The sequence below is a fragment of the Pagrus major genome, chromosome 5 (assembly GCF_040436345.1).
Source record: "Pagrus major chromosome 5, Pma_NU_1.0".
NCBI lineage: Eukaryota > Metazoa > Chordata > Actinopteri > Spariformes > Sparidae > Pagrus > Pagrus major.
The window spans coordinates 12,221,319-12,247,290 of NC_133219.1; the positions used below are offsets into that span (position 1 = coordinate 12,221,319).

At 40.6% G+C, this 25,972-nt stretch overlaps 1 protein-coding gene across 1 annotated transcript in view; it reads left to right on the forward strand.

Annotated features, from left to right (window-relative positions):
* The window catches only part of LOC140995489 (EGF-like repeat and discoidin I-like domain-containing protein 3), a 126,831-nt gene that overhangs the window by 94,052 nt on the left and 6,807 nt on the right, over nt 1-25,972 (forward strand). The window contains exons 10-13 of the mRNA XM_073465493.1: nt 2,475-2,630; nt 3,692-3,836; nt 5,120-5,304; nt 23,620-23,775. Coding sequence (XP_073321594.1) covers nt 2,475-2,630; nt 3,692-3,836; nt 5,120-5,304; nt 23,620-23,775 — 642 coding nt within the window. The remainder of the gene's footprint in view (nt 1-2,474; nt 2,631-3,691; nt 3,837-5,119; nt 5,305-23,619; nt 23,776-25,972) is intronic.

Consider the following 25,972-nt stretch of genomic DNA (forward strand, 5'->3'; position numbering starts at 1 on the left):
GTATCTATCTCTATGGAGAAAACTGAGGAGGGCATAGAAATGCTGCAAATGAGAACGAGTGGGTCATCGCAGCTCTGAGGCTATAACAAGGGTCCTTATGTATAATTAACTTGGTACGTTGGTTTAAGGATGTTTGAGAAATATGTGTAATTGAGTCTTGTCTCTACAAATGGAAATTAGAAAGGAAATCCATGCTGCAATAGAATTATTTAACATTACCTCATTATTTTTGACAGTTCAGACGAGGTTGGTGAACATAAACAGTTCTTTTCTTATGCTGGATCCGTGAGAGCCAATATAATCTGTAATGTCCTGAGGAGACACACAGTTTTTCATTAACCAAAAAAAGGAGAGTATGACTTAGTGGGTTCAGACTTTCTGTTTGAGCTTTTGCTCTCAAATATTTTACTTGTAAATTGCCTTATTTCATAGTAATGCTAACATCTCTGCACCGGAAAATGAGCTCAAGCCCCCAGAATAACATCCTGAATGTGCTCACATTGTCAGTAAGGTTTCTCGAGGATCAGCTCTGAAATGGTTCATGTTCTTAAATAGAAACTGAATTCAGCTTCACAAACTTAATCTGAAATACAGTCTTGTTTGTTCGCAGTATCACATTAACTTTTTTTCTGTCTGGAATACATATTCTTATATAGGAAACGGTAAGTATAAATGTCCAACTCAAAAGAGTAGAACCTGCCTTTCTTTTATAGGTTTGCCCATTTTAGGTTAATGGTCCTTTCCTTAAGACTTAGTCAGTACTGTATTATTGCCACCCTTCTGTTCCCCAGCTATGGAAGAAGACTAGACAGCTGTGTTTTTATATTTTGCCAGTAGGAAAGCTAGTCGAGCCGAAGTGTCTTCATTTCTTGAAAATGAAGCAACTTGGAGTGAACGTGGTGCCAAAATGATTAATGAATAACTGTCATCAATGTTTATTTGCTTTCTCTTACTTGTCACAGACACTGTGACCCAAGTAACCAGTAACAATAACTCAACACAACACCACTCCTCAGTCAACACAGTCTTCCTCATGTTGTTGCAGTGAGCGGTCATCATCAGCCATTAAAAAAAACAAAAAAAAGGAAAACTAGAGACCTTATTTTATATAAGCTCCCCAAAAATGCAGGGGAGTGAGCCACTTTTGTCGTCAACCTGCAATGATGGGTTGACGTCATAGAGTGTAGAGAAACATGGATGTCACTTGTAAAATTATTCATAGGTCTCCTGGGCTTGCTGCCATTATGTAAAAGCAGGCTATTCAATGGGCAAAGATGTGGGAGCGTGGGTGGAGATGGGGAAGCACCAACTGCTTTGTATGACTGCTTCGAATGAATCGCTCTTTATCCTTGGATATTTTTTAATTGCGACCAAGTTACACAGTAAAAGACCAATAGAATGACTTCTGGGAGAGATGCTGGCTCTTTATGGAAGAATCCTTTAGGAGCTATCATGTGCAGCTATTAGTGATGATGCATTGTCTCCACTTTTGGCCACTTAAATGTTAGGTTTAGCAAAAAAGTGAGGACCCAGATGTAGACACAGCAGGTGTAAAAACAAAACAAAAAGAAGCTTTGTTAACAAAGTCAGAATCCCAAAAAGGCGAAATGCAGACAATAAAGGCAGGTGAAAAAACCAGGCTAAAAAGAATCCAAGAGAAAAAAATAAGAATACAAAACTTGGAACAAATCAGAAAGCCACAGAGGACAAAAACAGCTGAGCGCACATGATGAGCAAATGCAGGATCAGGGAACAGAAACAGGAAATGCACAATGGACACCAGAGGGAAGGGATGATAACCGGCTTAACACCGGCTTAAATACACAGGGACTGATGAACTAACAAAACACAAGTGTACCCAGAAAAAAGGCAGAAAAAAGACAAAGACAGGAAGTGGATAGTAAAACATGCCACATCAGGATGCAACCTACAAAATAAAACAGGAATTAACAGAAGTAAAACCCAAACCATGACAATTAACATGAATTAAACATACACATATTAAAACCCCCCAAACCTGCCAAACCTGCTGTTAATCTGTGATAGGAAATATGTGGATGTTGTCACAAAGCTATTATGCATTCTATCAAAGTGACCTGTCAGTCAAAAACATGTCAATGTGTGTGCTTAGATTATAATGATCCTTCTCTGTGCAACGCAGGATCTATGAAAGCATTCATCACTTTCGTAGCTTTTCTTTTCCTCTCTGCTTTGCATTGGCACCATATTGACAGTCTGCACAGCTTTGACAGACTGGATCTGGAGCGTAAGGATTGATTAAATGTTCGATTTGATCACACGCTTTCTGAATAAGATGGATGGCCCTGACAGAAAAGATACAAGAGAGCGAATTGATTCCCATGACTTGCATGCAAGCATTGCTTATAAGCGCACAGAGACCAAGACGCACACACTCAAACTTTCTTAAAATGAAGCTTTAATTTCATGATTATGCCTTTTTTTTGGTTCCACAGATAAATCTGCAGAGGAGAATGAGGGTCACAGGCCTAATTACCCAGGGCGCAAAGCGTATCGGCAGCCCGGAGTACGTCAAGTCTTACAAAGTAGCCTACAGTGATGATGGGAAGACCTGGAGAACATACAAAGTCAAGGGCAAAGACGACGATATGGTGAGACAAGCTCAGGTGTACACACCCACTTCCGTCCCTCCACACTTTTCCTTCAGCCACTCACTCTGTAATATACAGACAAAGACACACACATGCCCAGACTCACACACGTGCATCGACGAGAGACTGTGCACTCAGTCAAGGGCAGAGTGGAGGACGTGATGAGATGGCTTTTTAATTAGCTAGCACACACCGGGCCCATCTTGCTGCCCCTTACCCCCCTCCTCTTTTATGACTTCTAGATTGAATTTTTATACTATTTGGGGATGAACGGCCACTAAATAGGCCACACAGCGTTCTATCATCCCTGACAGCAAACCACGCTGTCCTCCATTCAGCTGAGCTCTAAATGACCCCGAACCTGCAAAACTCTCCTCAGATTTATTACATGGAACAATGAGTCTGGAGTTGAATATTCTGTAACGTTAGATTTGTTTGTTCTTGTTTGAAAATTAGGCACACAAAAAGCATGATTGAGTGTAAATGTGTGTAGTATTTGTAGTATTTTTTGAGGTGGAAGTACTGTACCTGTCCAGTACGACCTGTCAGTGTGTTTGAAGTGGTAACACACCCTGATCCTTGACCTTACATAAGTTGGGGGATTTTTCTTTTCATATTGATCTCTTGCTACCCAGTGACAGCTTATATTTCCTGCATCACATGAAAACACACTATTCTATCTCCCCCTTACTTTGTCTACTCTGTAGCCATCTCTCTGCACTCCACACATGCAGTACATCAGTCACTGGAATCAGCCAGTTTCTGTCAGACCATCTAAGGTCAATTGGATAAAACGCTTAGAAGGTATAGCGATATAATTGGAGCCCTAATTTAAAACACACCACTGTTCTTATGAATTACGGGCTCAAATGGTGCAAGAAATTGTCTATTTTTCCCTGTAATTCTAGCTCATTGACCTTGAATGACAGCAATTTGTTGAGTGTGGAGTAGACACTAGAGACAGTGCCGAATAGACTAGCCACATTACAGCAAATCTGATCTGCTTCACCATCCTCCCCACCCCCCACCCCCGTCTGCTGTTATTTCATCCCCTCCAACAGATTTTCAGAGGAAATGTCGATAACAATGCTCCGTCAGCCAACTCCTTCACCCCTCCTATTGAAGCCCAGTATGTGCGCATTTACCCCCAAGTCTGCAGGAGGCACTGTACCTTACGCATGGAGCTGCTCGGTTGTGAGCTAACAGGTAAGTGAGAAAACTGCTGTCTTGCATGGACGTGGAAATTAGGGGTGCTGAGGGGGCTGCAGCACCCCCTAAAACAAGGCATGATAAAAAAAAAACATCAATTAATAAAAAAGTGTGATGCAGACTACACATGATAAAGAAAACTCAGCAATTCTATGGTTTATCAGTCACGTGTATAAATTACACTGTAGACTGGAGTCTCGCATTACATATGCACGTCTCAACTATGAAATGTTTCCTCGCCGAGCTGCATTATTATACACTATAGGGCTGTGTTCAGCTCTAAGTATATCAGTGTACACCTAGCATTATGTGTCTTGACGTGTCTCCAGTCACCACTTGTGATCGGATCTCACGTCAATGCTCTAAATGCAAATAAACATGTGTACCACTGGGACAAACAAACACAATGGTTTTTACTCAAGGAAAGAAATTGCTGAATGTATCACGCATGCCGAATTTACAAGGAGGCCCGAATAACTAAGAATTTGTCATAGAACAAAGTATATAAAGTTCTCCTGGCTCAATAACCCACAAAATTGAGTGATTTTATGAAGGAGTCTGGGGCATTTCTCTCCCTCTACATCTCCTTGCTGTTATTGACTGTTAGTTGCTGTAACTGCTTTGACCTTGTAGTGTGTTGGTGTTGAACTTACTGTCTGCTACAGTGCAAAAAGTTATCAAATTGTTGTAACATGTTGTTCATAACTCTGAGATAAAAGTTATCCTGGCTATTTAAATCAATACAGAATAACATGAACGTCACACACCATTCACTATGACGTCATTATATAGACCGACCTCTCAGCAGCCCCGACTCTGACTGATTTCCAGCTTCCCTACTAACTTGCACATTGCAAATATTCTTTCTACTTCATATTTATTTATTTTATACACATATATATATATATATGTGTATAAAATAATATATATATATATATATATATATATATATATATATATATATATATATATATATATATATATATATATATATATTTGAACTTGTACATGTCCCTGCACAAAACTGTACACGTCTTTCATTTTGAAAGTACGCTTGTATTTTACATTTTTCATATTTTGAGGTCAGTCTTCTATTTTAATACCTATGCAGTGCTTGCTTTTTATCTTTCTTTATATTTTACACTAACCAAAGCACCAAGACAAACTCCGTGTGTGTGGAATCTTATTTAGCCATAAACCTCATTCTGAATGTTTGTGGAGGGGAGGAGCTGTGCGATCAGCAAGGTTAGAACAAATCTGTGTGTGTTTTTTGTTGCCAGGCTGCTCTGAACCACTTGGAATGAAGTCAGGCCACATTCAGGACTACCAGGTCACGGCCTCCAGCATCTTCAGGACTCTAAACATGGACATGTTTACTTGGGAGCCTGGAAAGGCTCGCTTGGACAAGCAGGGCAAGGTCAATGCTTGGACGGCCGGACACAGTGACCAGTCACAGTGGCTACAGGTAAGACGCTATCTGAACTAAATCTCTTCTCTGTTGTCATTACTGTAGAGATTCTATCAATATACAGTATTATCAGGAAATGAACAACAGACTGCCAGGCTCTTGCAGATAACTGGCTTTCACTCTGCTGAAGGATTAGCTCTTACCTCCCTGGCATAGTAATTGATGGCGAGTACACTGTAATGCATGCCAATGGATTCAGTTATATTTCATAGGGAAAGACTTCATTGATCTGTACACTGTAAGTTGAGAAGAAAATTATAGCTTGAAATCCTACCTCTGTTAGCTATCACTCAGTATTATTCTTAGAAGCAATCAGTAATAGGTAGTCATTTCTTTTCTTTTTCTTTTTTTCCCATGCCAGTCTTTTTAAATTCAACACCCACATGGCCTGTGTTGGAAGAGTTTAGCCTTGTTATCTTTGGCTGCAGCCCAGGCTTTCTATCTCTATGAAAACAGCCAATCTCTTTGTTTCCATTACAGTAACTGATGACTCAAAATGTCCCCTGAAAGGGACAAGGCACGTCTCTAAGTGAACATTTACTTTCTGCTTAACAATATGTGAGATTGATGGAGGCCTAGGGAGTTTAAGATATGTATCAATCAGAATGAGTCATGCCCTCACGTATGGCTTCATATATTGGATTTTTTTTTTTTGTTCTCTTAAGATAAAAGGCAGTAAATGGTCCTTGCTTTTAGAGTAAGAAACCACATTTTGCTGCAAGCTGTAAAACTGATAGCATTGAAGAAACTGTGATGTGGATCATCTTCTCAGGGAATTGAAGATCAGAGGGATTGCTTTGATTTCTTGGCCTTTCTGCTGCAGTCAAGCCATGCATACCACCTCCCCAGCAGTGACACAGTTAGCGCTCTGTAGTCACACCGACCCGTCTGGCTGTTATTAGATTGGTCGGGGCTTGAGTCAGATATGTTTTTTATTACACTGAAAGCTTTTGCCGAGGGTGAGGGTATGCACGGCTGTGTGGCGAAGGAGACAGGTACTTAGACAGGCCCCATCCAGACCAGGGAGCTCGGCTAAGCGAAATTGATTGCTGTGGGTAAAGGAAAACTTGTGGTCTCATATTACACGCTGTGCAGGCAGGAAAGGAGAGACGCTACAGACGCAGTGAGAAAATCAATGACTTCCTCTGCCAAGGACCATTTCTGCGCACACAGGCATATACAATATCTGGCTTTTGAAAATCAGACATTAAGAGTTATATACTGTAGAGTGCTCTCTCACATTTATACTGATAGAGCTGTTGGAAGTGACCAATTTTTATATTAGTGATCTTCTTATATGCAGTTGTTGAACTCCCACAGTCAGTGTCTTCTTTATACTGGTTGCCATGGCAAATAATTGATTTTCAGTGACATTACTGAATGACTTTAAACCTCACAGACTAATGGAATTAATCAGCCCTAATGACAAATTAAGTATTCCTATTAATCAAGACAACTGCTCTGGTGTTCAGTGGACGCAGTGGGTAACTCTTTACAGACACTGAATGTCAAACTGGATAACGTGATGCACAGGACTGGGCAAGATATTTCAGTTTACTGTTGAGTCATGAGCTGACTCAGAGAGCTTGTTTCTTTTTGTATCACTCTGAATACTTATTTATCAAATGATCATTCCAACCTTTAAACAATATACAGTATAAATCTACATTCAAGACGTTTTGTCTTGGTAGTAGTTGTATACCTGAATATGTATTCTAGTTGGTGGTCTCTTGTAGTTTTGTAAAAATCACTTCTCAGTTTCAGTTTAACAAGACTTTGACAGTACATTGAATTTCATCATTTGAGACAAGAGATTAAACTGACATATTTTTCCAATTATTGCTCATGCCAATCATAGAAATACACAGCTCAAACATGCTTTGGATCATTTCATTTTCTAGCAGACTTGATACTTAAGAATAGAAAGTTTGTGCCACAAAATGTGGTAAAATCCAAGGAACAACACCAAGACGTGGACATGTTTGGGGGCTGTCCAAGAGAAAGTTATTCTGGCCTGACAGTAGATAAAATTACACAGGGAGAATCAGAATCTTTCAAGATGTTTTCAAGAGAGGAGCTGAAGCTGTCAGACTGAGCTGCCAAGTGTTCCAGCTGGCATAAGCTGATTAGTTAATTATGCACATTAACATGTCCACATAGCAAAGAGAAATTGCAGTGACAGGAGCGACTTTTAATTTCACAGTGTCCCTCTTAATGCAACACGCACACTGCAAATTTCCTTAAGTACTGTTCCAAGACTTTTTTTTTTTTTTTTTTTTTTTTAAATTATGGTAAACATTCCTCAAACAAAAAGATAACCAAGGTTGGAACGGAGTGATTGTGTTTTTCATCTCACATTGCTTGATTGTATTGTAGTCAACAAAGCACTTAGCGAGGATTCTTTCTCCTGAATCATGATGAATTTTGTATCACAGCTCACGTTGTGGGTACTGAACATGTTCCAGGTGCACTGACAGGAAGTGAAGATGAGGAAAACCTGAAATAAGTTTTTTTCCTGAAATTGAAGAGAACATTAATCAAATCAGACACAGCTGCATCATTTTTTCTCTTTCCATTCCTCTTATTTTGCTGTGCTTTGAATTTAATATGTTCCCTCTAATGGGCCAGGGTGTTACACTGATACAGTTTTTGAAGCTATTTTTATTAAAATGTCTGAAAAACAAATAGCTGAAGCTCTGGTTTAAAAAAAGACATCCAATAGCACAGTACACTGTGGATTTAGAGACACTGTTCACCGTTAACAGACTGTGGAGAAGTATTGTTTTGGAAATTAATTATGTATCTTCGCTGAGCTTAAGCATTGAAAAACTTGTAATCCTTCGACATCAGGTAAAGGTTGGCTATGAACTAAACATTGGCTAAACAAATTATTGTTATTTAAAGTAGGTTGAAAAGATTACAGGTCTCAAATTGTATTCTCCCGGGTAACTTTAAATGTGTTTTCTCGCATCCTTATGAGCTTACAAATCCCTCTGGCAAAGCAGAAGAAATAGGAAATGGTTTTTGAGTTTGCTTTGGTCGGTTGCCATTTTTAAGCTTTGTACACAAGATTAAACTAAACACTAACCCTTTAGTTTAGCTACAGTGCAGTGGGGGGTTACAGTGAGCCCTAAGCTTGGGCTTCTAGGCAGATCAGAGACTCAAACACAGAGACAAACACAGGATACAAGGTGAAGTTCAAAAAAGCAAAGTCTTTACTGGTGAAACAGGTGGTCATACACAGGAGGTATGTCCGGCAAGATCAAACAAATCTGGGCAGGGTGAAGGCAAGAATCCAAAAACCAAGTAACATAGCTCAGTCAAAAAAAACATAGAGACTAACTCTAGGATGTTACAATTCAAGCAAGCAAATTTGGGTTTGGTTAGTGTAGAATGATTCAAAAATAGAACAAACAGAAAGGTTTGTAATACTGTAATACCGCAGCTCACATATTTGGAAAAAACAGAACTCCAAATACTGGACTCCATCTCCACTTCCCCTAGTTTCATCCAGGAGCTTCCCTCACTAGGTTTCCACAAATACAGCCAGCTTTGTTTATTTTAGAGGTATGAACACAGTGATATTAACACAAGTGCAATATACAACTCAGTCCAACAAATCAGCCTTCGTAATTCCATCAAGTACCTTCATATATCACAAATATCTGTGCTGTAAATAATGACAAGGGGTAGGTTTTTTTAAATAACTCCCAACATGCAATGTACAAATGTCTTACTTGTCAATAATAGTTCAAAATGCATGACTTTATTTGCAACTTGTCAAATGTATTTGTAGCCTGCAAAGGTTCCAAAACAGGCTATGAAAGCAATTTGGTTCTGGTGCTTCATTTGTTTTCCTCTGTCTCCAAGGTTTTCACACTCAATTATCTACTTAAAGTGATGAATTTGTGTTGCGTGTGGCTGTGGCACCCAGATAATCACCTCTGCCTCTGATGATGCAGACTGAGCTCAAACTTATGTGTGAAAACTTTGAGAGAACTACAGTAGCCCCTATGCATGTGTTGATAAAATGAAATTCAGCATACAGCCCTTGTCATCAGTATGCATTATTATTAATGCCACTGCTTTTCTTGCAAGGCCCGCCCTACTCCGTCTCTGATTGGTTGCTTTCGTGGGTTGTTTTGTTAAGGTTTCATGATAGGTTCATGTTAGGTTTAGGCATGACTAACACTTTGAGTCAAGCGTATGAGACTGTAGTATATGGAGCTCTCTGTGTCTCCTTTTTTTCTCTTGTGGTGCTGATACAGCAGTTTATGAGTGGTGGTTTCTCCCCGTAAACACAGCAACCTCTTCAGCATCCTGCCTGGTCTGCTGCTTTTCCTCTCAGGGGTCAGGGGCTCTTTACTTCCAGAGTGTCTCTCGGTTAGGCATAGCGGACAGGCCGGATGTCTGAAAAGTGGGCTGCTGCTGCGCTGACCTGCAGCTGGTCAACTCACTAACCCACAGACACTGCAGCTTTGACAACCAAAGAGGTCGGTGTGTTTGCCAGGAAAACTATGATTCACGATCCGCTTTGTCAGCAGCTGGCTGATCCTACAAGCCAAACACAGGAAAACAAAACACAGTCACAACCCAATAACACCATGCACCAACTGAACTTACAGAAAGAGCATGCTAGCTAGGCAACTTTTGTTTTACTTGTGGTTTGCTGAACAGTAAATTCATCGTGGCCTGCTGATTCCCTGCTGCCTTCTGGTTGTCCATTGGACTAGCAGGGCACACAGGGGTGTGTGGACACGAGAGAACAGCCAAAAACAGGCACTTGGGCATGGGCACAGGACCCACTGATCTCCCTCCCTCCCTTTTGTTGTCTAGGCCTCTATGGTGGAGAACACCAATCTACTCACAATTCTCCTGTACTACTTAAGTGAACAAAAATATATGTTTACATTGGATTACACACATTTATCCAAATATTGTCTCGTTTGATTTACGCTCGGACCCAAAGAAAACACCCAGCTGCAGACAGGATTAGAATTTGGCAGTTTTTTTGACTGAAGTCAGCGCAGTAAAATCACAGGACCCCGGGAACTTGAGTAAATATAATCTAACATATGCAGAGCAGAACCCACATCACAATTAAGCAAATGACTACTGTGAGTGTGGAGGTTTGCACAGGCAGATGCTGATGAGGTAAACAGTGGCAGCTTAGCTGCAACTGCATGCACGGGGGGAGAAAGTGTCTCTCTGCTGGAACACAAGGGACCAAGGAGCAGCACTGTGGGGGACTATAAACCCCAGACAGAGGAGACAAAGACAAGTGGAGAGACATAGGTAAAGTGAACAATCACAGTTACAGCTGTGCCAGGCCTTTTGAGTGCTCCTGTCAGTGTTATTACTCGAGCATCAGTTTAGCTGCAAACATTCCTTGATTGCCTACATCAAATTTACTTTGACTGACAGTTGGCTGGAGATGCATACAAGTGAATACAGCTTATGATTATTGAGGTTATGATGGTACCCTCATATTGAATGGCTGCCATGATGGTTAAGGTAAATCAATATACAGTCTGTGCAGTGATGTCACTTTGCTTTGGCTCCACCGGCAGCCTCAGGAGTCCAGGTGAATGATGTGAATTGCCACTCAAGTGTAGCTTTTGTGGTAGAAGTTGGCAGTCATCAGAAAACATTGCAGCTGTATGACAGAACTGGGTTGAGGCTATTTGTTTCCTGACTTTGGTAAAAATCCATCTGTACACTACATGGCTGCCAAAGATGACGAAGCCAAGCAAGAAGGTGGTCGAGACACAGCATTCACACTTTTTTGAATTTGACAAAGAACTGATTCTCCCCCACTGAGAGAGCTTGGAGTTATGTTTAGCATGGTCTTGAAGGGACTGGCAGAAAATGATAGCGTCATGAAGACACACAAAGATGAGGCATTATGTCGTGAAGACCATTGTTGTTTCATTTCCTGAACGCAGCAGGAGGGTAAGAGATTCTAGATGGCGTCACCATGTATTGTGTGCTTAAATTACCATCTTCCACTCATTGCCTCTGTGAATGAACATGAAACAAAGATGAGCTTCAGAAGGGCGATAAAAGGCAAATTGTGTTTTTTTTCTGCGATGTAGCTGTGCCTCTCTCAATGTGATTCTCCATGGGTATCGAGAGTACAATCTCGAAGGAATAGTGCATGGCAGAATGCTATGGCCTGTCCTGGGTAAAAGTGGTCGCTAAATGCTTTGACAATCTCTCTACAATTGAGAGATTGGCAAAATAAAAGGGTAACTTCACAAACTTAGTAGGCAAGTCTTCTGTGGCTCCAGAGGAGGCTGCGTGCGATCTGATAAATTGCCTCCAGTGATGTCAAGGAGATAGCAGAAGATATTAGTTTAGCAAACGTCAGACAACTAGCACAGTGGTGCTGACTATTAACTAAGAGAGAAGTGTCAAAGTCCCTAAACATTGTTCATCCAAGGCACTGACTTCCACTTGAGTTCCCAAAAATCAAAATGATGTATGTAATTTATCATCCAAAGCTCTACGCATAAAACACTCACTGGACCCAAAGTCCACTAGCACAAAGGGGAACAACACTTGTCGTACGGAAAGGATTGCCAGCAGACTGAATGTCAGAGTATAGTCTCGTCCAGTACAAACAGATCTTCAGATGGATGCAACTCAGCACTTGATCTGAAATGATCGATCTTGTACTGCCCAGCTGCAGTGTCACCATCTCCTTCTCACCTTGTCTCTGGAGTGATAGAACAACCTATAATTGGTTTATTTTGCTTAACTGAACAGAGAGAAGGATATTTGCGTCTTCTGGATCCATGACTTGCTGACATGACATGCATATGTATGAAATAAATTCACAAATAAACACAAGCAGTGGCAAACAACTGCAGACTAAAATACTGCAGCAGAACTCGGCAAGCAGAACAGAACTACTGTAGATTTTAGATATACACAGACATTAAAACAGTGAAGCACACAGGACCAAAGAAAACAAAGACACGGGCAGGTAGATAATAAATGAGGACACACTTGCAGAGAGAAAATATTAAATTGAATACATTTTGCAAAGAGCATTGTTTAATGGATTTCACTTTTAAGTGTAGCTTTTACTGTGCTTCAGCTTCCTACGATTTGAAACTATAATAAGCTAAATCTAAATGAATGTTACATTCCTGTAGTGGGGCATACTGTAAAGCTTGCAACCATTTAGCTTGTCTTTTTTTTTACTTGGGAACACAGAACTTCCATTATAAACCACGTACAGTACATTTCGTCATATATATGCATCAGAACATTAAATAGTAGTTATTGTAAGAATTCTGACTATTCTCTGACAATTCTCTATTTCCAGCTAAAATGGTAAGTCATTGAATGAGTCAGGTGCCTCTTGTATGTTTCAAAGGCTTTTCATGATTTTCTTCTCTGTAATTAGTCTTAATTGTCTTTAAAGTGCTCATCACGCTGTAAGCATTTTGAAGTATTCACAGCGTTTCATGTTGTCGTATAATTCAAAAGGTCCTTGTAAAATACAATTGCATAGATGAATACACTACAGAAGTAAATTACCCTAGCCATTTGGTTCCTAAAGCATCAATGCATGTTGACACTTCACAAAGAGGATTGTTCCATGTGGAGTAGAGGCTAGAAGGAACAATAAGTAGACGTAATGCAAGATTGATTCCCGCTCAGTGCCTGTGAGCATGCATTCGTTGTAATCAGCCCGGGTATTATCATTACACCAATTTTGCCGAGCACAGCCTCCTAATCAAATCGCTACCTCAAATACAGCGCTGTTGACAACAAAGTCTATTTCTTTTAATCAATAGAATTAGCTTGGTGTTTGTTTCATCCATCCACAGAGGAGAATGGCTTTAATTTGTCCCATTGAAACTCACATCTCTTCTTGAGTGTTTATGCAGCAAAGATGAAGCTTGTCCTTTCTCTAAACAGAAAAGCTGCCTCGGAGAGAGTAAAGGCATTGTAGCATGAACGGATTTAAGAGGGATTTTGATCATCTGGAATAGCAATGATCATGTCTTTATTTCAAGAACAAGAGACGGGCACTTCATTGAAATTACTTGCATGGGGAAAATGAACAGTACGAATTTATCTGAAACTTTCAAGGGTGAGACGGCTTCTGCGTCCTTCAGGCTTGATCCCCCCGCATTCCCCACAGGAAAACAGTCCCTACATTCATGAATTGCAAGGCAGCATACAGAGGCTATCGCCTTAAATCCAGCTTTTTTATTACTGTCATACCATATTGATCCGGCTGAAACTAGATGAAGGCACTTGTCCCTGGATATACGATTATTCAAAGCCTTAATCACATTAGATACATCCTTTATTCCACTGCCTGCTCGGCTCTTTATCATTATTTGTCCTACTACTTTACACACAAAACTGAATCAATAGGAGCAACGCCTGCAGCCAAGTTTTCTTGCTGAACTAATTAAAGAAACAGAATGTAAGAGGGACAGCGTCTCCAGGTGGTTTCTGTTGCAATCAGTGAGAAGCACACAGCCATTTAGCCACAGCTGTGATGCTGAAAAAAGTACCTAATGTATCAACATTAGCCTGAGCATACCTTCTAATCTGTCAGTCTGCGTCTACACTTCTGTGCATGTAATTTTCACCTTGGCGAAGCCTTCACAGCAGTTAACATGATATTATTTATCTAACACGATGTTCGTAGGAATCACACGCTTCCAACAGAACCAACACTCTGTCAGTGAATCTATCAACAAGTGAATCTGCATTCCTACATCTATTATCAGCATCTTCTTTTTTTGTTGTTGTTTTTTGTAGACAGGATCTGAGCTATGGCACTTCCCACTGATACAAAGCTTGAAAGCCAGGATAACAGATGTAACCATGACTGCAGATTGCTCAGCCAGCACTTGCTTTGGCTGATGTGCCAGCCGAGTTTCAGAGAGGCGAGATCAAATTCGCACCATGTAGCTGTGTACAGCGTGTGCATGATTATAAGACTTGGCAAGTTTTTTGAATATGGAAGATCATATTAGGGGGAGATTGTTGTGGGTCATTATCCTACTTCTATGGAAAAAGCATGTCAGATGGGACTCGTCTGATACCGGATATCTAACTGCTGGCTACCCATTTAGAGACTCCTTCATCTGACAAAATGTGTTCTAATTTGAGCAGACATAAATACAGTATGTTGGTTCAAAATGTTTCCCGCAGCTACTGCTAATTCAATCATCTTGAGAACATTATCCAAGAATTCAAGAAAAATCTTAGAAAGAATCCACACTCATTTGAAAACATGCCTGATTTAAATTTCATTAGGCATTATCGTCAGAGTCTCATTTTAATCCTGTCCAATACGGCTCTTTCTTTGCCCTATTTTATTCAATTTCCCTGCAGCTAGTATGCTGATTCAATTAGCTTCCAAATTAAGTTACGGAAAGGATGGTAAATCCATCTGCTTCCCTGATTCAATTGGATGGTTTTTAGTGTTCCCTCCCTCCAAATCCATGTTTAAATACACAGGTCTGCATGGAACCTGCGTAATGTTGCTCCTTTGTTTTCATTATCCAAGGAAGCCATCTTATCCTTCAACACGACATCCTGATCCTCATCTCCCTCTCTCTACCCTCTGTCCCTCTCACTCGCTCGCTCTCAGCTAACGGAGGATGCATTTATCTGTTTTATCTTGGGATGAGTGATTCATGAGTCTGTAGCAGCTCCTGCTGTAATCGTGGGATCTGCAGGAAGTGTCAGAAGTGAAGGCAACAGAGCTTAAATCAGTGCAGCAGAGATTGGATCCAGTGTGTTCTGCATATGTATCTTATGGTTTCAGAGTGTGTCTAAGCCATCTCTTGGTTGGGTATCCCCCATTCACCTCCCTATGTTTAAATCAGACATCTTTATGTTATGCACCCAGGAGAGTGCAGACTGCACTTAAGCAGCACTGCAATACTGTATGCTACAGTATTATGATTAATTCAGAGTAGTCCAGTGTTAAACTATGGCGCTGTAGAAAACTGGGCACTGATTAATTTAAGGGTAAGTATCATATTACAAAGACCACTTACGTCCATAAATGTATCTCTTTTGTAATTTCATAGTTTCTTTTTTATTGCATGTGAAGCACATCATGTTTTTTTTTGTGCAGAGAGTGTTTGTGTCTATGTGTGCACACGTGTGAGAATTTGATATGAATATTTTATACACCATGTGAGAAGCAGGAGAGGGGAGCGAGGTATGATGAGCTGTAAGTGCAGCAGCCAGAGTCGTGAAGAATTTTATTTTTAACTCACCTATTTTCCAGGACCTTTAAAATCCTGTGTCATCATTGTTAGAATGGGAACACCATACTTTAGATCATTAAATCATTTCACATTTCACACTTGCTTAATATTCCAACAGAAAACTGTTTTTTTCCCCCTTTTGGCACGAATTACAGATCTGATATCAGACAAGATCACACAGGGAGACAGACTGCTTTAGATTTTATGTGTCCATCACATGTTTAGTCACAGTGAACATTAAACAGAGTGTGAAATCCCACAAGTCCTATAGTGCAGCACCAAGGCCATTTTTGTACGGATATGGTTCAGAGTCCTTCCCTTCACTCATGCTGACACGGTTTGCAACTTGCTGGTTCTACAGATGCTGCTCTCCTTGCTGTAATAGCTCTAAATGATGCAGACCACCATGGTTGATTTCCTTTCTGTTCCTTTTTGCCACGGCCAATTCCCTTCATCGGTTCATGCAACCATTTAGACTTAACTTGACATGCTAACGTGGGTTCCATCTGCTTTATGGCTGTGTGCTCTGAGTGGCCCATTAGAATCTGAGTTTGTAATGTTGGTGCTTTAATGCACTGACTTTGATGAAAAGGCCTCCTTTGTTTTGGAGGAAAGAATAGCAATTAAATAATACTTTAATAGTCTCAATGCGCACTTTCTATTTTAAAGCACTTACGCTACTGTGTTGAATTATAGATGGAGACAAAGATGGCTACAGAACAAAAGGCTGACCATGCAGGTGATTGTGATGCAAGCTGATGAGGGAGATGGTCACTTTTCTACACAGACTTTATCAAAAACTATAGCATCTAAAAATATTACAAACCTCCTTTTTTAAAACATGAAGCTCAGAGGATAGTCACATCTCTCCATGTTTTACTGATAAACAGTAGACACAGTCGTGCTCTGGGCTAAATGCTAACATGCTTACAGTGATGATGCTAGTATAAAAGTACATTTACATTTTACATTACAAATTGCTTTTGTCCAAAGCGACTTACAGTAATTCAAACATACATTCATACACTGATGGTGGTGGCTGCCATGCAAGGTGCCGACCGGCACATCAGGAGCAGTTTGGGGTTCAGTATCTTGCCCAAGGACACTTTGACATGCAGACCAGGGGAATCGAAGCAGCGACCTTCCGATAACAAGACACTGGCTCTACCCCTGAGCCACAGCCGCAAAAGTACAATGTTTTAGTTTAGTGTTTAATAAGTGCTAAACACAAAGTACAGCTGAGGCTGATGGTAATGCCATTAGTTTTGCAGGCATGCGGTGGTACTTAAAGTTCTGGATGACTGAAGTGTTTCATTCTTAAAGTAATGTCTGCACAAAATGATGTGCCAATCCATCTTGTAAATATTGAAAACTGGATAAAAGAAAATAATGACCCATCTGTGGCACCCAATAAGAAATCAAGTAAGATTCACCCCTTGAGGCACCACTGATCTCAATTTCATTGCCAAAGTAGTGGCCTGGAGCCACGCTGCTACCATGGCTAAAAATGTTTGACTGCACTGTGAGCATCCTGTTATTGAACAAGAGTTTCATTCTGGTCCTTGCAGATTGCTTAGGGTTATCTACATGCAGGTGTCATTCATGGTGTATTTAAGCATATTAGACATACTGTGTGTGCTGGCAAGAAGACCAGAATGAGGAGGAGGAAGGGAGAGGATGTTCATTGCATAGCAATGTCCATGCCTTGTAAAACCGTTTGGCTTATAAATGTGTACGCTTGCCACCATTTTGCAATTCACTGTGAGTCACTGCATAGTGCTTTTCCCTTATTTATATCCCCAGCACTTTGGCTGCAAGATGTGCATTGACCAGCCAACCAGCTGACTCTCTTAATGTACTGCCAAAACAAGTCATCTTGTGCTGAAACAAATACATCTATCCTCATGTCAGGACAGCTCATTCCACATGGAGATGTTTGTATCAACAGAATGCATTTTGATTCATGTTCCAAGTTTACCACTTTCCAAAAAACACACATTGAATAGGAAAAGGCAAATTTCAAAAACGATTTCTTTTAGGTTTGTGGTGGCACAGGTCAGTGCCATGCTAATCAGTCTAAGACAACATGATGCAGCCACGAGGGGACGTTCCCTCTATGACATTACCTTTACTATCCTCAATGCTCCAAGGCAACTGAGCCACACTTCAGACTGTCGAAACACTTTTCTTCCTCTGTGTGAGCACTCAGCAGGCATTTATACCTTCTGACATCCCACCACCTGACATGGAAACACCAGTCACAAAAGGTGTCAGAAAGGAGATTCACCTTGTGTGTGTGTGTGTGTGTGTGTGTGTGTGTGTGTGTGTGTGTGTGTCATAAGAGCCGTCAAAGAGGACTTCACATTCATTTCAGTCACAGAAAAAATTATGAAAAATTATTGAGAGTTTGTGTGTGTGTGTATCCCGTGTAGAGAGCAAGGGAGAATGAGTCACAACGTAGTGACGGAGGGTGATACCGCCTCCTTAGAGAAGGTAAACAGAAATGTAACATTAATAGGTCCCAAATGGCGCGTCTCCTGACGTTTAGTAAGGTTTAGGTTGTGTTAAGTAAAATAAAATGATAAATTCTAAGGTGAAAACTTAACTCAGTAAGTGACAGTGATGTTTATTCTAGCTGATTATAGCTATTATAGCTAATTATCTTGCTATCCTAAAACTGAGACTATTCCAAACAGGGAATCCACAATTAACTTGTAACCTTAGGCAATGTAGAAATCTTGTATGATGTGAAGTCACACACCTCTTTTGACTTGTTTTTACCATTTTAAAGAAATTGCTTTTTCCCATCAGGTGGCTTCATTTGTGGATATCCGCCATAAAACAGTTGTCATGTAGGTGTTACTGAACACTGCCTCATGCTGCAGGCTTCCTGAAGGTGTAAAGGTGCACCTTCTCAAATCAGCAAGCTGTTAGCTCTTAGGATTTTTTTTTTTTTTGCCAGCAGCTATATATAATCAAGACCCTCGATTTTACATTTTAATAAATCATTAGGGCTTTTTTGTCCTACGGTCTATGAAGGGCTACAGGCTGTTTGTTTTCTACAGTAATAAACACAACAAACATAATTAATGAATATGAGTTTCAGTCTAATTTGTTTGGGCTGATGTTATTGCCATGTAGGGCTATAAGTATGCTGCACCCTACGTTACACAGTATCTGCTCATTTCCACTTTCATGGTACTGGAACAATGTGCTCTTACACATTATGAGCCACACGTGTCACATAACAACATCTCAAGCTCAGTGAGTCCGAGCATTGAATTGGCTTAGCAAGCCCACCTCCTTGTATAAGGGCACATTCTTAAACTCAGAAAGGCGTCATGACACAAACAGGCTTTTCTTTGCACTCAGTAGAGATGCAGTACTCAGCCATCTGTCTGGAAATTGTCTGCTTTCAGCCTCAGACCTCATTTTTTGGTCATTTTAAGTTTGCTTTTAAGAGGCTTTTCTGAAGTTAGTGTGGTCGCAGCAGGACAGAATGGTCTTCTTCAGCATGTGGCATATCATACTATGTTCAGATATCATGTAGTCACCTCTACCAAAACACATCGAGGGGCTGCGATGGCTCCCATTTTCCTCCATATCAACCAGCAACAATGATAGTGTGTGAACATGCACTGGTGTTTTGTTGTTTAGTCTAAGTAATCTGTACACTGTGAACAAATCTCAGGAAATGTATTTATTTATATAATATTTTCCATCCTGGTCATCAGGATCTAGAATTATTCTGGCTGAACCATATGTAGAAAAGCAGCTGTGCTCAGAGCCTTGAGGATCAGGATTCATCAACATACTTTGAAATGTGTTTTGCACATTTACATGTAAATGCTGCAGGTGTGTTTGACTGCATGTCTGACATGTTGAATAATCTTCCTTACTGGACTGAGACAATTTAGTATTGCACTCCTATTAAGTGAGGGGAACTCGCAACAGATGGATTCAAAACAAAAAGTCAAAATCAAAGCAGCAAAGGCTGAGATAAATTGACTTTTAGGCCCAATTCCAATCTGGCCCTATGCCCTTCCCCTACTCACTCTCACTCTGTTTGCATGTTCGTATGGAGGGACTGCCACAGTAAGTGTCATTATGAACCAGCTCGCTTTAAGGGGGGGAGGGTTATGTAGCCTTCCAACACTGAGTCTACATCGATACAGGCTTACGAACAACAGAAGGCGAGGATGTCCCCCACTTAGCAGTGTGTTTTTACCCTCCCCCTTAATTAAGACACAAGTGTGACTCCACACGGAGTTGGATTAATGAAGTGGGAGGGTGTAGGGATCGGATTGGAATTGGGCCTTAGTCTCTAGTATGGGACAAGCTGCAATAATGTTGGATCCTACATTTTCCATAATGCAACTCAGTAGCATCTTCTTTGACAAGATCCTCCCCATCTCCTAAATGCTCACTTGTGTCAAACCTCACACCTCCAGGTGTTAATGCTGCCTTCCTCTTGAAGGAACATGGTCTCTTCATATGAGCCTTAACCAAACCTTGCACTGTTACATTTAGCCTGATATTTTCTGTGTGATGATAATATGTCAATATGTGCATTCTATTTAATGTTAAGCATTATCACATGAAGTTGGTGGTGTTTAAGTGTATAGTAAAGAAAATGACAAGAGCAGTGAAGGGGTGTGTTTTTCAAGCTCTCACCACAGCTTTATGCTTAAATGATAGCTTCCCTGCTGTGAGGTTGATGGGCCTTTGCAATGTCACCCTCGTGGCTCTGTGAGTTGTGTACATGCAATTCTGAATTCTGCTACATAGGAGAACATACAGAAAGTAGACACACACACACACACACACACACATCCATGATTCCCGCAGGCTTTGAAGATTAAATGAGTCTTCAACACATTGTTAAATTAGCACAGCTGGAGGGAGAATGTCTGCAGGATGCTATGCATGCATGTGCTGTATTTATAAAAAGGAAACTGGGCCTCATTCGGATCCTCATAAGGCTGCCTCTCACTGCATTCATCTCTCTCCCCTGCATTGGCAAAGCCACTTCAAACAGGGGCTACACACCAGCTCTTCTTGTCTTAATGAGCTGGAGAGATGAGTGTTTGCCTGGCAGAAGTGCACAAACTTTGCCCCTCCGCATGCTTCCTTCAAAGAGAAGTACAAATGAGTAATTGACCCCATCTTCCTTTTCACTGTGAAATTGTATTGGTGGGAGAACTGGAAATGTCCATTAAAGCTACACGACACAGCAAGTAAAATCCGAAAAATTGATTCTCTGGTTTTATTACTTAGAAAAATCTATGCCACCAGCACTCAGAGATTGCAACGAAGACTTTACACACTCCTAGTCTGTCTGGGTTAACAGCTCATGGAGGAGGGAATGGGGTTGAGAGTGTGATGGAGGAAAGAACGGGAGGTGGAGGCTGGAGGAGAGGCCTTGCTCTAACAAGCTTATCTCGCTCCTTAATTCAGTTTGGGCCATCAAAGCGTTGAGAGCTGGCGTCGCTGGGGGCGGTTGTATTTTTTGACCGCTACCTGTGACAGCAATTACAGGTTCCCCTTCAAGCCCGTCTTTGTTTTGGTGGCAGACTTGACTGCTTGGGTAGAACGAGATTATACCTCAACATTGTACAACTGGAGCGTAATCAAAGCCTCACAATGCAAGGTGTCATGCCCCTCTAAATCAACCAAGCGGCCCCTGCTACTGTTCCTTTCTGGTTCCCTTTATCCAGAGGGTTGTTGTGACATATTGTCATTTTAACAGAGCTGTTGTTTTAAAGGTATTCATGTACATTACAGGCTGCCACTGCTGTGTTCAGAACCAGACGTGAGCACTTCTTTAGGTAAAAATAAAAGCAGAGGCTCAAGGAGAAACTTCATAAATAGTGTATTCACAACAAATGAAGCACGCATATGAACTGTGTGGCATCTGCATAATTGCATACCTCTGCCACAGCATTGCTAAGAGTTGAATTATGTCTGCACGCATATTCTATTTGTCCTACTTCCATTGCCATAACATCTCACAAATGGGGAACTGGGAGTTTATCCACTTGGATGCCTTTTAGAAAGCCAAGACTTTCTTTTGTAGTCACTAAGGCATGGCTTTGTCTACATGTGTGTCAGGACCCAGGCCCATGCCTGCTTATGTTACATAGCAGGAGGTCTGCATTTAAGAGGGGCCCTCGAATACCCAGGGAGCAGTCCTCAATGTTAAAGTAGCTGGGAGGAAGAAGAAGTGAGAGAGGCTTATGAGAGATGAACTCTCTCAGTGAGCTCATTCACATCACTGCTCAGAAAAAATAAAAGGTTTCAGAGTTTGAAACACATCGCAGGCAATAAAAGTGCAGTGCGATGTGCCGAGATGCACGGTGGTGCTCTGCAGTGTTTCAAGACCAGGAGCCATAACTCATGTATTATTTCAGTCTGTTTGCTTATTTGTTTAATCTACTCAGGGCACTATTTTGTTTTGTCAGAGCGGTGTGACACAGTATATGTTGGCCTATGACCAGGCCAATTAGTGTGATGTATGGTTGTCTCGATGTTGTGTATATTCAGCAGAAGGAATAAATCTTCATGCTGTTCCTCTCTTTTGCTCTCCTTGCGCTTCTAAATTGTGCCACTATCTTCCAGTATGACAGCAAAATGCCAAGTCACACCTTGTTTTTCCTCCTGTATTGACTTTGAATTGATGCTACAGACAGGAGATAAGTATGATAAGTGAGACAGCTTTACAGTGATATTTAGGCTACAGACATTTTGAGAACTGAAAATGCATATCAATTTTATGCATTAAGGTGTGTTTACAGGTCTTGGGGAGAACTACTATGTGAAAACAGCAGTATAAAGCCTTTTGTGATTCAAGAGGAAGCTGCATGTAATCTGATAAATATGCCTCACACATTTGTCTTTGGACTGTCCATAATGACAACAGTTTTTCAAAACTCCGACATTTCCCACAATGCAACTTAGCCACTGACTGATAACACTGGAGACAGTTTATCAGATTACATGCAGCTTCTTCTGGAGCCACAAATGCTTTGTACTACTTTTTCACATATCCAGTGGTACTCCACAAGACCTGTAAACACACTTTAATGTGGAATTATCCTTTAACATGGTCTTTTAATGAAAGTGAATCAAGTTGGAAGTTATGGAAGCTTCACACCCTCCATTTATTATATTTTGACATTTAGAGATATTAAAGGTTTTTGGTGTGAACAAAACAATACCCATTTAGTTTAATGTGCTACAGAGATGTAAAGGTATGTCTGCAGAGTTGCCATTATGTTGAATGAACTCTAACATTAACTCTAACACCCGCTGCTTTATGCTCATGAAAGATCAGTGGGAGTGACTTATTACTTACTTACTACCCTCAATGCTCCATTAGAATGTAAGCTGTATTTTTGCAATGAACTGTACTGACACAGTAGCAACATTAACAACACCTGCCTCTGCTTTAGATTGTTCATATATATTATTCATTTGACATAATTAACACATTTGAAACTCCTACTTAAAAAAAAAAGGCTCGACCTGTTCTGCACAATGTTTTCTTTCGGTTGAATGAGATAATGTGCTGGAGCTGTAATACTTTTTCTTGTTGTCATCCGTTTGGGCTGCAGTTTAACTATGTTTTGACTCTGAGTCCAGCAGTGGTGTGTACTTTAACTAAATAATGAACCATAATTAAACCCTAAAATGTCAATAAAAGTAAGTTTGTGTTTACTGCCTCGCACCTGTCGCTGTAAATGGTTTGCAACAAATGAGAAGCTATTAAAAATTAACCCAAATGGAGCAGACTGGGTCTCAGAAGCTGCTGTGCCGTGCGATTTCTGTTCTGCTGAGGCGAGGTTGTGGACTTAGCCTTGTTGTTCAATATTGTGTAAGTAATTGAAACTGACTTTCTGCGCACAGTGTCTTTACAGTCAGTCCTCTGATGACATCAGTAGAAAAAAGACTAGATTGTGAAAATTTAGCATTTCTGACACATTATCACCAGCTACGTGTCTTGATAATTCAAAATTAACATTCTCCTGACTTTCTTTCTGTTTCTTCCCTCTCTCAGATGGACTTACTTGTGCCTACCAAGGTCACAGGTATCATCACCCAGGGAGCTAAAGACTTTGGCCATGTGCAGTTTGTTGGCTCATACAAAGTGGCGTACAGTAATGATGGAGAGCGGTGGAATATATATCAAGATGAGAAACAGAGGAAGGACAAGGTAAGGAGCTTTCACAGCCCAAAATACCCATCATCACAAGCTACAAAGGTTTAAGCCACATCTACCAACATATTAAATAATAAATATTTCTAATCAAAATAAAAAACATCTTTATTGTCATGTGCACAAAGCACACATACTGAAGAATACTGTGGAATCATAAATGCATGAGTGTAGGTACTGTGAGTACTGAAGTTTTGAATTATATATCACACTGCAAAGGAAGGAGGCATTCTGTGTAGAGACAGAAAAATGCACAGAGGAAAGAACAGAAACCTGATGCAGACAACATACAAGGCAGCAAATGTCAAAAAGTGTTAAGAGTGAAAATGTCCATTTCAGGACCTCTGTGGTCCTCCTTCCCACTTCCCTTTAGCATCCTCTTATCTGTGGCTCAAACTGAGCTTGCCTGGTCTGTCCTACTGCCTCTCTCTGGTTTGGGATCAGATAAGACGATGCTGTCAACCTGGTCTGGCCACTGCTATGCTGAAAATCTTGTTTACGGCCCTTCAACAGAGTACGCGTCCATTCCAATCGCTCACGACAGCAGAGACGGTGCAGGGCTGCAGCAGCCTCTCTGCTGATATCAGGAGAGCTGCAGGCACAGGGTTACAGCCATAGCTGAAGTCTCTTGTCTTTCAGATACTGGTGGCGAGAGAGTTAGTGTTTACTTTTCTCTCCTGCTGTGTTATTGAAAGATAAGCCCTACTTCATCTGCGTATTCATGTATGGGTGATGTGCTGACTACGGAAAATCAAGAAACCGAGATCTCGTATAATCCAAATATGTACATTGCACAAAAAAAGCAAATATTGTAGAGGTGCTTGAAGTTCTTCTGTGTGCACTGAGATCATGATGTATCTACAGTACAATCTGCTGTGTAATCTCTTCTGTTCTAATCTTGCAGTGCAATCTTTTTCTAGATCTTGAACATAACTTTATTAATATCAGTGTTTGAGATAATAAAAAGATCACTTCAGAGTTTAATAATAACTGGTGGAACAGTAAATATGCATAAAAGATTTCATGAAAAAAAATCTAACAATTTGAATTTGTAAATGTAATTGAAAGGGCTGTTGTTTAACATTATATTTACTGATTAAGTGGAAAAGTCTGCACAGATCAGAGTGTTTCTGAGATATTCAGATGCAGAGAGAATGTCTTCATGTTGGGGTGCAGGCTTTTTTTTGTAGCTTAGAGAAACTAGTATCTGGTTCAAGTTACATGTGAGGAGTGCAAGCGAAGAGCATTATTTCAATTCAATTCAAAATACTTTATTCATCCCTGTGGGGCAATTCAAGGCCCGTAGTATTTGATAAATAATTGAAGATACATTGATTTGGACTACGCTGGATCAATCCTTAATACATATTGCCGCATATTTATTTTTTTAATGTAAATGTATTTTCCCACATTTAAGAATAATAATCCAGTATGAGAGCATTTGGGGATAGTTTTGTAATGACTTAAAATCCTCAAGTATTCAATTTGCCATCATACTTGATTTCATAGTTCAGCTGCAGTCCTTGACCTCAGTCTGTGCACATCAAAGCATCAGCTGTGAAGACTGGATTTCTTATAGAAACTGAGCGAGAACTTACGCCCTTTTTCTGGTTGAAGAGCCAGTGCAGGAGCCAATGCCAACAGTATTTTTTCCATTCTTGCAGTTCAAATTCCTTGCTTGAGGAGTTTATAATTTCAACACCCATGATGATCTTTGGATACGGGCCAGTGCATGCTCAGCATGATTCTCACTCAATATCTCTATACCCAGCACTGGAGGACTTAGGAGGCCCGGCACGCATCATCTGGGCTAGCAATGGGAAGGAGAGAAAAGTAGGGGAGAAATTTCAGGAACCCGTTGCGTTTATTATTGTTTTTCTTAAAATCTAATTTTCCGAAATATTTTGGTGGAGAGCAGCACTTTTGTCAAGCTACAAGTAGATTAAAAGTCTTTTTAAACAGGATACAAGCCATTTCTATAACCATTTATAACCTTCCTTGTGTTGTTTTTGCTGTATAATTCAGCGCAAAACCAAGGATAGGCAGTCAATCTGAGTGTGCGTGCTCTATATTAAAGGGCAAGCGTGTTTAGCAAGGCTTCTGAGAATGTCAATCAGTTTGTCCCCAGATGGAGCCGAGGGGCTGTTCAGATGTATGATTCTTCAAGGTGTTTTCCCCCTTCAGTCAGCTGAAG